This window comes from Phyllobates terribilis, unplaced genomic scaffold (assembly GCF_046119375.1).
Source record: "Phyllobates terribilis strain yellow unplaced genomic scaffold, ASM4611937v1 Scaffold_9__5_contigs__length_417890890, whole genome shotgun sequence".
Taxonomy (NCBI): domain Eukaryota; kingdom Metazoa; phylum Chordata; class Amphibia; order Anura; family Dendrobatidae; genus Phyllobates; species Phyllobates terribilis.
The window spans coordinates 144,300,372-144,316,374 of NW_027362769.1; the positions used below are offsets into that span (position 1 = coordinate 144,300,372).

General features: G+C 40.8%; 1 protein-coding gene across 3 annotated transcripts in view; it reads right to left on the bottom strand.

Annotated features, from left to right (window-relative positions):
• The window catches only part of GPD2 (glycerol-3-phosphate dehydrogenase 2), a 310,532-nt gene that overhangs the window by 244,331 nt on the left and 50,198 nt on the right, over positions 1-16,003 (bottom strand). For all 3 annotated transcript variants that reach the window (XM_073647152.1, XM_073647151.1, XM_073647153.1), the window contains exons 3-4: positions 12,318-12,489; positions 11,330-11,454 (exon numbers count right to left, since the gene is read on the bottom strand). In XM_073647152.1, coding sequence (XP_073503253.1) covers positions 11,330-11,454; positions 12,318-12,489 — 297 coding nt within the window. The remainder of the gene's footprint in view (positions 1-11,329; positions 11,455-12,317; positions 12,490-16,003) is intronic.

The following is a 16,003-nucleotide window of genomic DNA, read 5'->3' on the forward strand; positions in this document are numbered from 1 at the left end:
GATGGCAGCGCTCAGCTGAGATCTAGCCTGTCATCAGAATGCCATCCCAGCGTGGGAGAATTCTCCTGATCGTTTAAAAGCCGGCGGGCGGTAAAAAGCCGCCGGCTTTTAAACAATCACACAGCCCCATACTGCTTCCCCGCAGCCTTCCACCCCGATCCTCCGCTCCCCTCGCCACCTCCCATCCCGATCGTAAGTTAGGACCAGGCGGGGAGCGCAGCACCAAGGAGCGGGGAGCGAAGGACCCGGGCGGGGAAGCCGGCAGTGAAAAGACTTCACCGCCGGCTTTCCCGTTCTGTGCTGCGCTTTCCCGCCGGTTATTTCAAATGAACAGCTGAGGTATCAGGTGATGCTGATCAGCTGTTCATTTGAAGGAGCCGTGGTGCCCTCAGAGGGTTCATGTGAGTTCATGCTTGACTGCATTGCATGAACTCACATGAACTTTCCCACGGCCGCACAGGTCAGCCTCACCTCCCAGACGATCAGCCCGTCATGATTGGTGTGTGTGGGTGTCTGTGCGAGTGTGTGCGGGGTGTCTGTGCGTGTGTCTGCGAGTGTGTGCGGGTGTCTGTGCGATGTCTGCGGGTGTGTGCGGGGTGTCTGTGCGATGTCTGCGGGTGTGTGCGCGGTGTCTGTCCGATGTCTGCGAGTGTGTGCGGTGTCTGTGCAATGTCTGCGAGTGTGTGCGGTGTCTGTACAGGCAGACATAGGCCGATGTGACACTACTACTCCCATCGGCCTATGTCTGTCCCCCGTCCACTCGTGCCAGCAGGATCAGCTCGATGGGAGCAGTAGTTCCCATCAGCCTGATCCGGCTATTTAAATTGCCCTACTGTGTCCCCAATAAATGTTAAATACATGTCATTGGTGGCCAGTGGTTGCCTACAATAAATTAGTTCATACATTACCTGTCCCCGCCGATCGTCACCTAAAATAAAGTAAAAAATAAAAAACTACACCTATATTCACCTAGACACCTAATTCCCCGAAGCCATCGATCTCCTGTAATAAAATATAAAATAATAAACCACAACCTTATCCTTACCCCTCCGTAGTAGTCCACGAGTGTCCCACGATGATCTCCAGTTTAGAGCGGCCACATAGAATGTGACCGCTCTGAACCGCTGCCGCCGCTAGAATGATGGGGCCGTATAGCAGCCCCGTCATTGCATAAGCGGGTTCGCCGGAGTTCAGGCAGCGCTGCTCCGATTAGCTACTTTACGGCCCTGCTGTATCGTGAGAAATTCCCACGGTACAGCAGTGCCATAAAGGAGGTCTCCGGAGCTGCGCTGCCTGAATGCACTCCGGTGACCTCAGTCAGTGGCTCCCGCTGCCGGGAGCGGACGTGTTCCCGGCAGTGTGAGCTTACAGCAGCCATGCACAGCTGTCACCATCTCCAGATGTGACAGCTGTGCATGGGAGATCAGCGCAGGAACGTGGACAGGTAACTATTTTTATTTAGTAAACTAAGAATTAAATAAAATGGTGTGTTTTATTTCAAATAAATTATTTTTTTCTGGGTGTAGTGTGTTTTTTCTTTTTAACACTTTGTAGGTTAGTAATGGGGGTGTCTTATAGACGTCCATCATTACTAACCTGGGCTTCATGGCAGCTGGCGCTGACATGAACCCCAACCCTATTACCCCCTGCCACCGCACCAGGGCAGCGTGGAAGAGCGAGGCTAAGTGCCAGAGTTGGCGCATCCTATGGATGCGCCATTTCTGGGGCGGCTGACGGCTGGTGTTTCTAGCCTGGGAGGGGGCCAATATTCATGGCACCCTTCCTGGGCTATTAATATCAGCCCCCAGCTGTCTGCCTAGCCTTTGCTAGCTATTAAATAGGGGGTACCCCACGTCATTTTTTTGGGGGGGGTCCCCCATTTTAATAGCTAGTAAAGGCTAGGTATTCAGCTGGGGGCTGATATTAGTAGTCTGGGAAACTCCGTGGGTATTACCCCCTTCCCAGGCTTCAAACATCTGCCCCATCTGCCCCAGCCGTCTGCTTAACCTCCGCTAGAGACTAAAATTATGAGGGATCCCACGCCAATTTTTTTTTAAATAAATCATTTATTTTAACACTAAATGACATTTGAGGAGTTAATAAAGATGCAGTCCCTAAATTATTATTTATTTTTTAATTAATTTTTCCCAAAAATTTTGACGTGAGCTTTGCCATATTTTTGTATGCCAGTCAGGTACAGCATCCAGCTTCTATGAACGCGCCATTTTCCGGGGCGGCTGCGGACTGCAATTTGCAGCGGGTGGGGCCCAGAAAGCTTGGGCCTCCCTGCGCTGCAGATTCCAGCCCCCAGCTGCCTAGTTGTACCTGGCTGGACACAAATATAGTGCGAAGCCCCACGTATATTTTTTTTAATTATTTCATGAAATTCATGAAATAATAAAGAAAAAAAGGGCTTCCCTATATTGTTGTGTTCGGCCAGGTACAAATAGGCAGCTGGTGGTTGGGCGCAGCCCGTTCCTGCCTGCTGTACCTGACTGGACACAAATATAGTGCGAAGCCCCACGTCAATTTTTTTTTTAATTATTTCAGGAAATTCATGAAATAATTTAAAAAAAATTGATGTGGGGCTTTGCCCTATATTTGTGTCCAGCCAGGTACAACTAGGCAGCTGGGGGCTGGAATCTGCAGCGCAGGGAGGCCCAAGCTTTCTGGGCCCCACCCGCTGCAAATTGCAGTCCGCAGCCACCCCGGAAAATGGCGCGTTCATAGAAGCGCCATCTTGTGGCGCTGTACCCAACTCATCCAGGGCCCTGGTGCGGTGGCTCACTGGGTAATAAAGGGGTTAAGGCCAGCTTGGCATTATCAGCTGGCCCTAAGCCCGAAATTCATGGGGTCACACCAATATTAGACATGACCACCATGAATTTCTAGTAAAGTATTTAAAAAAAACACAACACCCAGAATAAAGTCCTTTAATTGAAATAAACACACAATTCTTTATTGTTCTAAATTAAACTCTACTTACCATCACGCCCATTCCAGCTGAAGCCAACGATCTCCTGCAATAAAAGAAAAATAATAAAGCAACCTCATCCTTACCTTTCCATGGTTCCCACGACAGCTTCAGCTCTGCTACATCGAGATGACAGGCTGGACTGCAGCAGAACGCTGCCATCCAGCCTGTCATCCTGCAGACACTGAGAAGCGCAGGCATGCTTGCGCTCCTCAGTGTCTCTCTGTGACGTCATCCAGATGAGCTGAGGTCATGTCCAATGAACTCGGCTCACCTCATGCACGTCACTGACAGCGTGGGAAAATTCTCCTGCACTCAGCGCTTCAGCGTGAGAATTTTCCCACGCTGTCAGTGATGTGAATGAGGTGAGGTCATATCCAATGAACTCAGCTCACCTCATGCACGTCACGCTGAAGCGCTGAGTGCAGGAGAATTCTCCCACGCTGTCAGTGACGTGCATGAGGTGAGCCGAGTTCATTGGACATGAACTCGGCTCATCTGGATGCCGTCACAGAGAGACACTGAGGAGCGCAAGCATGCCTGCGCTTCTCAGTGTCTGCGGGATGACAGGCTGGATGGCAGCGTTCTGCTGCGGTCCAGCCTGTCATCTCGATGTAGCAGAGCTGAAGCTGTCCTGGGAACCATGGAAAGGTAAGGATGATGTTGCTTTATTATTTTTCTTTTATTGCAGGAGATCGTTGGCTTCAGCTGGAATGGGCGTGATGGTAAGTAGAGTTTAATTTAGAACAATAAAGAATTGTGTGTTTATTTCAATTAAAGGACTTTATTCTGGGTGTTTGTGTTTTTTTTTTTTAACTTTGACTATGGGGTTAGTAATGGGGGTGTCTTATAGACGCCTCTCCATTACTAACCTGGGCTTGATGTCAGCTGGCATTATAAGCTGACATCAACCCCAACCCTATTACCCCACTGCCACCGCTACAGGGCAGTGGGAAGAGCGAGGCTAAGTGCCAGAATTGGCGCATCCTATGGATGTGCCATTTCTGGGGCAGCTGACGGCTGGTGTTTCTAGCCTGGGAGGGGGCCAATATTCATGGCACCCTTCCTGGGCTATTAATATCAGCCCCCAGCAGTCTGCCTAGCCTTTGCTAGCTATTAAATTAGGGGGGACCCCACGTCATTTTTTTGAGGGGGTCCCCCATTTTAATAGCTAGTAAAGGCTAGGTATTCAGCTGGGGGCTGATATTAGTAGCCTGGGAAGCTCCGTGGGTATTACCCCCTTCCCAGGCTTCAAACATCTGTCCCAGCCGTCTGCTTAACCTCCGCTAGAGACTAAAATTAAGGGGAACCCCACGCCAATTTTTTTTTAAATAAATCCTTTATTTTAACACTAAATGACAAGTACAGTAACCAACACTATCACTGTACTTCTTATATATGTGACTGACATGTTTCTAGCTATCTAATCTATGTATGATTCTCTATTCCTTCTATTCTAAATTGTCGGGTACAGATGCTGAATTGCCTGCCGGCTTTTTTAAAGAGACAGTGCATGAAAACACTATTATTTTTTTAAATAAATCCTTTACACTAAATGACAAGTACAGTAAGCAACACTGTCACTGTACTTCATATATATGTGACTGACATGTTTCTATCTATCTAATCTATGTGTGAAGCTCTATTCTGTCTGTTATAAATTGTCGGGTACCGCTGCTGAATTGCCGGCCGGCTTTTTTAAAGAGACAGTGCATGAAAACACTATTATTTTTTTAAATAAATCCTTTACACTAAATGACAAGTACAGTAAGCAACACTGTCACTGTACTTCATATATATGTGACTGACATGTTTCTATCTATCTAATCTATGTGTGGTGCTCTATTCTTTCTGTTGTAAATTGTCGGGTACCGGTGTATGCCGCTGATGAATTGCCGGTTTTTCGCGTAATACATTCTACATTATTCTTAGTTGTTTTACTTCATGTAGAATTAACCTACAAGGAAAGAAAGGGTTTATTTTCATTCCGATATTTGTGTCCCATTGACTTGCATTGGTTTCCGGTATCGGAATCGGCGATATCCGATACTTTTTGGGTATCGGTCCGATCCAATCCGATACGATATTTCCTGATATCGGAAGGTATCGCTCAACACTAGTGATAAGATAAAATGTAAGTAAATGAAAAAAATATATACAACTAAAAAAAAAAAAAAAAAAAAAAAAACCCTGCCCTACAGAATTATCAAATCTGTGATTTCCAGGATACAAACAACAGCACTTGGAGGTATGACTGTATTTCTACATAAATTGGCGTTCTTAGCTGGGAGGGGGGCAATATTTTACAATCTGCTTCCTTTCCCCTCATCCATGTCGGTTTCCCTGCTCTCACTTGGTTCATAAGTTGCCCGATGCAGTAGAGTCCTGTGAATCGGAGTGTGTTATCTCTCCCATCAGCAACGGCAGAAAAAGAAACAAAACACTATCCGAGTTAAATTGATTCATAAAACACGCAGCCTTTGGCGAACTTGCAGATGTAGTAAATGAACCAATGAATACCATCGGGGGACAATAAGGCTGTCGGCTTACCTGTCAATAACACAATTAGCCACAATTTAATAAAGATTTAAGACTTGAAGGCCCTTGTTCAATTTGTTACACAGCGCACCGGCACGGAGAAACTTCCAATTTTCCAGACTTTTTTTAGTTGACTGGAAGATATTAAATAGCACAGTGAGATACAAACCAGCGAGGATCACTTGTCTTCTTTAGCATCCTTTAGTTTCTTTTCTTTGCATTTTTTTTTTTATTATTATTATTAGAATTATTATTATGATGACAATTTTAGGCAGGGTAAATGTCGACAATATTTTTATCTTTGTTTTTCTGAGACCGAGCTCTCCTATCTTGACCAGACAGAGTAAAGTAATTTTTTTTTAATTTTTTTTTTTAAAGAAGGGTTGGGTTGTTCATGAACAAAAAAAAAGTTGTTTGTATGTTTTATAAATGGAAAAATCAGTACAAAGTACTAATTTACGTTTGCTGATCCTGTCATTCGATCTGACAGTGACACGACAGGCTGATTTCATTAGATAGCAAGCCCTCTTTTTCTGTCTAAACCAGGACAGACAGCCCCCCCCCTTCATCACGTGTGACAATTCAAGTATTTTATGTTATTTTAGATATTTATTTGTTAATGAGATAAGCAGCAGAGTTCATTAAAGAGAACCAAAAAGAAATCCCAAATTGGGAAAAATAAAATACTGTCCCCAATAAAGAAAAAAAAGAGAAAAAATAAGGGCAACAGATAACAATAAAATAAAGTTTATTGGTAAATAAGTACAAATAAATAATTACCGTACTGGGTGGTCAGGTGAGGTCAGACTAAAAGACACATAATAGATGGAAAAAACATCCCTGATGTGAGAGGCAAAGAGCCTCACAGGGTTCATTAAAAGAATCTGTCAGTAGTTGCTGATGGTGCTAGATGGCAAAATACTTCTCTACACTAATTACAGCAAAAAAAAAAAAGTAAATAAAAATATATTACAAAAAAAATTATAAAAACGTTACATGTTCTGACTATATGCCCATATCACTGTTAATCACCTGTTCTTTAAGTGGTAATGTGTGTGAGTAATAACACTATTTCTGGACATTATATGAATTGTATCCAGCCATTGTTAGCAAATTTTACTCTAATTTTCAGTTGCTAGTGGTCGCTAGCTAGTACAATGTCTTCTCTGCACAGTCCATGCGGATATGAGGGATTCCTGCTCTCCTATATCTGTGCAGTACATTTTGAGAAGCAGCAGCATTTAGAACATTATATTGCAGTACTGAGCAGTGTAGCTGTGGATACAGATCTAGTAGAAATCAGCAGAATCTGTGTATCCACAGCTACACTGCTCAGTACTGCAATCTCCTTCTTTCACTCGGATCCTCCTTCCTTATCCTCCTCCCCTCTCCATAGAGAGGAATAGGCAGTAATCTGATCCTTCAAAGAGGTGACAGTATGTTTTGTTGTGACAAAGCCAGATTTTAGATTATTTTCAGAGTGAATGATCAATTTAGGAGGCAGAGGGAGAAGAAGTGGCTCATAAATTGAGAAAAAAAAAGTCTATTTCTCCAAAAAGATAAAATTGCAAAATCTATTATATTCACTTGTACTATTGACTTATGGAAAAGTTTTGGAGGAGATAGAAGATAAAGGCGTAGTGTCAGTGCGCTGCCCAGTATTACAATATACAGCGAATTGTTGGTTACCTCTATTCGAATCCACAGTTCACTGATTACAAACCGTATTTTGGCTCTGGACAAAAGCCTTCATCAAGTGTAAAACAATTTGTGATCCGTGAACTTCAAATAAAGGAAACCAACAATTCGTTGGATATTTTACTTCTACACCACGTCGCTATTTATTGTTAACCTGCTCTTTTCCCGAACCGGATCCCTCCTGGTGCTGCCTCCCACTCCTAAGATGGTTCCTCACCCAACTACCCTCTACTTCACCACCTGAGCACCACCAAAGACCTTCTCTTTTCTACTGAACAGACAATGACAATTTAAGAGAGAGGGCAAGGAGGACACAATTATTTGTGGTTACACAATGCTACAGTATGTTCATGGAGTTCAGCTTATTCACGCTGTATAATAGCCTCTTGTTAAAGACAGTAAAAGATCACCCTGAAGGAAATGATTGTTAATGTATCATATAACGACTAAGTGACCCCTGACGCGATCATGACGCCGCCTGGTAACACTTTCTCAAATTCGACCACAAACTTGTGGTGATACAACATGCCAAAATATTGTTGAAAGACTAAACTAGATGAGTTTCCAGTGCACAGGGTTTTTTTTTTATTTATCAATAATCCAGTATCTGAAGAATATTTTCATCAGAACAGAGAAATATTATTTGCATGTAGAAGTAGTTTGGCTACTGGTGGTTTGGGGTCAACTGATTTATCGGCTGTGATGAAAAGGGGTAAAGTGTAAAATTTACCATCTACCTAATGACTGGAATAACTCTATAATGAAACCTGAAAAAAGGGAAAAGAGGTGTGCTATGAAGCAGTGATCACCCAGCAATACTTCAATAAATTATCAAACATTATAATAAGTGACAATAAATTTTATTCATTACAAATATAAATACATACAAACAACATCAAAAAACCCAAATAGCTAAAACACAAGTAAAATCAATATAGTGAGGTTACCCACTAATTTGAAGCCCACCTGCTCCAAAAAAACATCCCTAGTTACAACAGAACAAGCAGTACCATAATACAACAAGTGCCAGTATTATCCCTGGTGATCAATATCGTACACATGCAAATTAGTTATGACTGCCTGACATTAGTATACAAGGAGGTGTACTATAGTCCAGAAAGATGAAGAGGGAAGTATGTGCCTACTACAGCAGAGTATATATTGAAAAATACAAAAAGTCCCAAACATAAATGAAGCCCATATAGAATATCTGAGCTGACAAGTACTATATACTCACATACCACAAAAAGTACTATTCAGGGTATAAATAAATACAAAACCCTTTCATGCTGTAAGTATCCCTCCTGCACTTAATAGCGCTACGATCAATCACCTCCCTGAGCACAAAATCCTATGCTGGGATGATGCAGGCGGGCATTCAGTGCCCAACGCGTGTCGCCACTACACATGGCTTCATCAGGGGACCCCCTGGGACTTTTTGTATTTTTCAATATATACTCTGCTGTAGTAGGCACATATTTCCCTCTTCATCTTTCTGGACTATAGTACACCTCCTTATATACTAATGTCAGGCAGTCATAACTAATTTGCATGTGTACGATATTGATCACCAGGGATAATACTGGCACTTGTTGTATTATGGTACTGCTTGTTCTGTTGTAACCAGGGATGTTTTTTTGGAGCAGGTGGGCTTCAAATTAGTGGGTAACCCCACTATATTGATTTTACTTGTGTTTTAGCTATTTGGGTTTTTTGACGTTGTTTGTATGTATTTATATTTGTAATGAATAAAATTTATTGTCACTTATTATAACGTTTGATAATTTATTGAAGTATTGGAGGGTGATCACTGCTTCATAGCACACCTCTTTTCCCTTTTTTCACGTGTATTTATGTGGTGTGCAGCATGTTGATCCCCTTTTTGATTTGGATGGTGCCCTCCATAGTTTAGTGTTTATCTATAATGAAACCTGACAACTCTTAAAAGGTGTGCGCTCCTCTTTTAGTCTTCAGGAGAGTATCGCTTCTTGGAGTGCCAGACTTCTTCTTGCTGGGGGGTGGTGGTCTTCAAGAGATTAACAACTAGGAGTGCAGGGGCCTCGGAGAAGTGCTTGCAAGCTCTGAAGCAATGAGCTTGGAAGCACACATACTCCTTCCCTAGAGAACTGGCCAACCATTGAAAGGCTGGAGAAGTGGCCGGTAACCTAGATAATGAGAAATACACTATAAAATTAAAAATCTCTTCTTGAGAACAGAGAGAACTTTTAATTAGATAAATTGCAAAGTTGATCGCTTTTGCAAACACTTTCCATTTAACAAGATGAGACAAACCCCATAAAGCGAACTTCTTTTCACACACAAAAATCTGTAGAAAAGCATTGCCTTGTTGCCCTCATCCCCCACAACAACATAAAACGGATTTTAGTGCATATACCAGTTTAATATATCCTGGAACTCTCCTGATTCTCATGCTTTGTAACTTTGATAGGAACAAAAAAAAATTGGATTTAGCACTTTTGGGTGCTGCTTCTCTGAGAGAAACAGTAAAATGAAGCAGCAACTGAACTGGTCAGATCAATATTATTCCTATTAAAGGGGTTGGCCACTACTCAGACAACACCTTCTGAATCCCTATGTTTCCTCCCAAGTAAAATAAGAACACTTATACTCACCTCCGATGCCGGCATTGTTCCATTGGTCTCAGCACTGGCTCTCCTGGGGATTGTGTGACATTGTTATGTCACTCAATCTCTGTGTCCAATCAGGGCTGGCTTCACGCTCTCCTTCTTAGGACAAATCAAGACATCTGAAGGAAGTGAGAGCAGCCACAGCTCTCACTTCCTCCAGGTGTCAATTATGTCCATAGAAGAGGAGAGTGAAACCAGCACAGATTAGCTGCAGGGATCACCTGACACCATGTAAAGCAATCCCCGGGAGAGCCAGTATGGACACCGCTGGAACGGCGCTGGCCCCAGAGGCGAGTATATGTGTTATTAGGTCACAGAAGGGAAACAGAGATTCAGAAGGGATTGTCCGAGTAGTGGAAAACCCATTTAAATGTGCAAGTTAAAGGGACAACAAGGCTCGACAAGGAATGCATCTTCCATAGGAGTTGTTCCCATAACTTGCACAACACTGACGAGCTAATAGATCATCACTTCTCTCCAAACAGGTTTTCATTTTTAACCAACTACGCTTATAGAATGCTCTTTTTCTCCTTTACACTTTTCCCTCTCCATGTTTTAAACACCAAGCTCTACATGAAATGCTATGCAACTTGCCTCTCTTTTTGAGTGGGTGGTTCATCTTAAATCAACATTCTACCAGCACTATAGGTGCTGGAAGATCTCTTCACTTCCTAGCTTGCATTCCTCCTGCCTCTATCCAAAGGGTTGCCTACTATGAACTCAAAGCGGCCTCTCTGTTATGCCTTTTTGCAGTTTAACAGACAGGAGAGCAGGAGCAGAGAGATTAAGTCCTTCCCCCACTTCCTGTAAGGTATCTAGAGGACTGTTCTGCTAAAGACTGATTACACTTGACAGCAGGCAGTGAACAGCTCAGAAGAAACACACATAATGGCAGGCTCTTTGTAGTGAGTTTTTGGGGGCAACTTGGCAGTTTTTAATTAAAGTGATTTGCAAATTGTCTATTCATCACATTATCTTTCAAATTAAATTATCTGAAAGTACAGGGACCATTTAGACCGACACCGAACCACTGGGATCAGGTCCTCTGTTTTTAAAAATTAAGACCGTTCCCAGAAGCCAAACTTTTATCTAATTAAAAGTTAAAAAAAAAAAAAAAAACTCCAATACTCTCAGACAAAGTTATAATACAGCAGGAAAGTATTGTAATTCATACCGGTAAAGTTTGTTGCTTTTCAGGTACTTTAAGTCCAAAGCAAATATATGTATGACAATCAATCTGCACAAACAAACAACATTTCTTTGCATATTTGCATTTTTAACATGCCCGGGGTCTCTTTTATAGCTTGTTTGGCCATAGTGAAATGAAACCTCATCTATAAATGTCAATAGCACAATGCTCCCAGTCACCTATTTATTACAGAGAATAGCAAATTATTAGATTCTGGGATCAATATGGTGTTAATGAGACATCTTACAGACGTGGTCATACAACATCAACCATGAAAGTTACCTGCTCCACATCCAGCTTCATGATGGCTTTCTGAAGATACCGGACCCCTCCATGGATGAGCTTGGTGCTTCTGCTGCTGGTCCCAGAAGAGAAGTCATCTCGCTCCACAAGGGCAGTTTTAAGTCCTGTCATTTTTTTTTATTTTTTTTTAAGAAAAGGCCAAAATTACATAGTGGTAGTAAATTACAACAGCCTGAACAACGAATACCCTATCTGCACTTAATTAGTGCCCCATCTTATTCTACTCTGGTATCAGAACAACTTCAAGAGTAGAGTTACAATGCAAAGTAGAATGCTCTTAAGCAGTTGTTCACAACCTTTGATTCTCCAGCTATAGTAAAACAACAACTTCCAGCATGCAGGGAGCTGTCAGGTTACAACAGCTAGAAAGCCAAAGCCTTGTGCGGCACAAGTATGTAAAGAAAGATATATAATTCAATTGTGGCTGCTGTACTCACAACAAAAGGAGAGAGGACATAATATGTAAAGGAGAGAGGAGTGCGGTGGATCCCAGGCGCTGCAGCTGACAAAGGTTAATCTTGGTGCTAAGTATAAAAAAAACTTCCAATTTATTGCAACGCGTTTCGGGGTACAATTGCTCCTTCCTCAGGTTCTACTCTGAAACATGTTGCAATAAATTGGAAGTATTTTTTATACTTACAGCCTAGATTAACCTTGGTCAGCGGCAACACCCAGGATCCACCACTCTCCTCTCCTTTACCTTCGAAATCCTGTCTGTGAGGATCTGGACATGTCAACTAAGAAGTTATCTCTACAGAATATGAAGTGTCAACTTTTTCAAAGTCCAGAGTGAAAACTGCAAGATTTCAAAATTTTGTTCTAATATAGATAGTGCTAAAAAAAATGTAAATAAAAATCACCCAAAAAAATCTTAAAAATGTTAAAATATTAAAAAGCAACAAATAATTTACTCTCAAAAATCAAGGTGTTGGGTGCAAGAGCAAAATTGTTCTTTCAGGTTTCATACCTCTCGTGACAGCATCCAATGCACATCCACAGCCGGTGGCTCCTCCACCAATGACTAGTACGTCAAACTCCTTTGTGTTTTCCAGGGTGAGAAATTGAGCTTCCCTGGATGGCAGTTCATTCTGAGTGGTCGCTCTGACTAGCTCGGCGGCTTGCACGTGGGTGAAGTTTGCCTGGAAAGTGCACAAAAATAGTCCTTTAAAATGGAGAAAGGCATACATGTTCAGCGAGTGAAATGAGTATTGAACATGTCACCAATTTTCTACGTAAATATATTTCTAAAGGTGCTATTGACATGAACTTCTCACCAGATGTCGGTAACAACCCATCCAATCCACACAGGCAAAAAAAAATAAAAAAATCAAACAATAGATGTACATAAATTAAGTTATGTATAATAATGAGAAATAACAGAGGGAAGAAGTATTGAATACACTTACTGATATTCATTAATACTTGGTACAAAAGCGTTTGTTGGTGATGACAGCTTTAAGATGCATCCTGTATAGAGAAACTAGTCGCAGGCATTGCTCAAGTGTGATTTTGGTTCATTCTTCCACACAAACACTCTTCGATTCCTGAAGGTTCTATGGGCTCCTTCTATGAACTGGGTTGTGGAAACTGGACAACTTATTTAATTGCACAGGATTAGAAGAAGATGGCGGATTTATTCCAAAAACAGTATCAAACCTTTCCATAGGTGGTTTCCTTAATTGCAAACTGTATTGAAGTTAATAGATCAGAGCTGCAATACCACACGCAACCTTTGGTCAGATGTGATGCTGTTTTAGAAAGAAAGCAGTCTATTTTTTTATGTATGAGTTTTAGTTTTTTATTTAACTCCTTCCCACTTTTTGTATGTTTTCACAATGGTAGAAATGGACCCCACAGGGTTAACTGCACACAAGACACATGTTCACATTGGATCTATTCAGGATATAGTTTTTCTTTAAAGCACAATGACACTGACTCCGCCGGCCATGACTCCTGACCCGAGGGCAAGTGCAGGGACTCCGATGACCTCCCGTCACCTGCGTCCTGTATCCCTTGCCCTCTTCTTGACAAATTAAGTGATTCAGTCGTCCAACCTCAGTTTGAGTCTAAACTGACCCCCAACTGTCTCATTCATACAAGTCACAGCGAAAAGGGTAGAGGAAATAAAAGGAGAAATATATAGGTATAGCTGAAGGACTGACGAAAGACTGATGGCAAAAGCAATAAAGAAGTTAAAAAGATTAATATATAAAAATCCTAGCAGGCTTCGGAAATATATTTTTTTTACATATGTTTGGTAGAGAAACGTTATCAATGCAATTTTTAAACACCAAAGCTGGTTTCATTTTTATTTACTTTTTTATTTCCCTTTTTTAGGCTAACAGTTTGAAAAGATAGTAAAAATAATTACATTCTAGTTAATATCTCTGGTAATCCAATTTATCTTAAAATCAATGTTTTATTTGCATTTGTCACTGTATCATTTAAGGATATTATGGACAATTTTTGGTGCAATTTTTGTCTTTTTTTAAAAAAAATCTTCAACGCACATATATTTTGAGCCCAAAATGTTTTGCAATTGTGTTTCATTGATCATTTTGCACCATCCGCCTTCTATACCCTCTCTGTTATACTGTCTATTGCTGGTTGCAGAATGAGTTAACTGAGAATCTGTGAGTGAGCTGGTTTTGACAGGGGAGTTAGTGACCCTATTATCTGCCCTTTTCTGAACTCCTCTAGGCTGATTTATGATCACATGAATCTTCAGTTCACCTCTGACATAAATCAGCAAAAAGGAGCTCAGCAAGACAATTAAACTCTCGTCAGAACAAGTTCACTAACGTATTCTCAGTTAAAGGACGGTTTTTGCTTTGTAATCTGAGAACAGAATGATGTAGGGACAGAGACCTTGATTCCAGTGATGTATAACTTACTAGGTTGTGTGTTACGGTTTCAATAAAATCAGTGTTTTATTAGCAGGGGATTATCACTACAGGACTAAGTGTCTAGTGCTTCCTAGTCATCTGCTCTCTATAACCCCACCCCTACCACTGATTGGCAGCTTTCTGTGTACAGTCAGAGCTGCTAATCAGTGATGTGGGAGGGGCTATACAAGGTTCAGCATTCTGAGCTCTGCTAGAGAAAACTGTGATTGTATCAAAATGACAGCAAGTAAGTGACATACTGCTACAATAAGGGTCTCTGCCCCTAACTCATCCTTCTCTCAGATTGTATAGCAAAAACCTGCTGACAGTTTCTCTTAAACTTATTCAATAGCCAATAATGTGCAGGAAAACAAAGAGACTTAGAAGCCAAACGGTGCAAAATTTTTAATTAAACCAAATAGCAAAAATGATATTTAGCCCCAAATACATGCATTTAAAGTATATATTAAAAAATACCCCCAAAAGAGTCTGGATCTCTTAATTTTGAATTATGTAAGTAGTGAATTTAAGGTAACTGGGTTGGATTGGGACCATAACTAGTGCAGAGTAATCTTTTAGGGTGCATGGCTTATATTGCATATAACTTTTCACTTATATTATTTTTTGATATATCTGCAGCAGCCCCAGCTCCGGCCTTAGATCACTTGATGGATCACGTTGACGTACATGATCACATTGGATCACAGTGACTGACAAGAATCCACCTTACAAAAAAAAAAAAAATGTGGGCAATTGTCCCACAATTTAACAATAAGGAATTTTTATTCTTTTGTTTATTTTTTTAAATTTTAATTTATTTCATGCACATAAGTCACAAGTCAACCACTATGTGTGACCCTAGCCTTGGAACAAAGTGGGAGATATGGATACAAAGTTTTCAATTTCACAAATATATAACTTTCAGCAAAAAAAAAAAAAAAACAACACTTACTAATATATTGTATGTATATTTTATTTTTTTTTAATCTTTTGAGGGTTTTTTTTTTTACCTAGCCACCATAAAATACATTTAATGAATTCACCAGTTCCTCGTCGAAAGACTAAAATCTACAAAAGTGAACTTCTGAAAGCAAATGTTTGATTAACCACACATTAAAGATTTCCTAATCTCAGGGAAACATTTTATTCATTTTGCATGCAACCCTCATTTTAAAATGATTAGATCAATTTTCCCCCCGTGCTCGGGCCCCATTAGAATTGCAAATTTTTCCCAGCCTTCCTAGACATTTGCAACTTATGGTGTAACAGCAAACAAGATCTAATAATTAGTGTCTATTTCTGAAAGAAGTGCATATTTAAAGACTACAGGCAATTAACAACCAGGTTGTCCTGTAATCACCACCAGTATTAATTTGAGTGTAGTGCTGAATTTCATGCAAATTACTCTCTTAAACACCAACTGCTTTCATTCTCGCTGGCGCGATGAGATCCCGCTAATGGAAGGAGTTAATATATGGAGCCATTTTATTGAAATTTATTTATTAGCATTGAGGCGGTACCTACTTTATTCAAGAACTCGCTTTTATTCATTGCGTTTTAATATGGAAATTATTTTCTCCTTGTAAAAATTAGTTCAGTCTAAACATCCAGATAAAGGAGCGCAGTGTAAATCACGCTTAATCTAAAATATTAAATACAATTAACATTACTTATGAAGTACGGGAGGAAAAAGGAAGGAGATGCGGTAAAAATTTTTTAAAAAAAGCAGAAGCCGGAAAATTGAGGAGCAACTACTGTTCCCAGTATA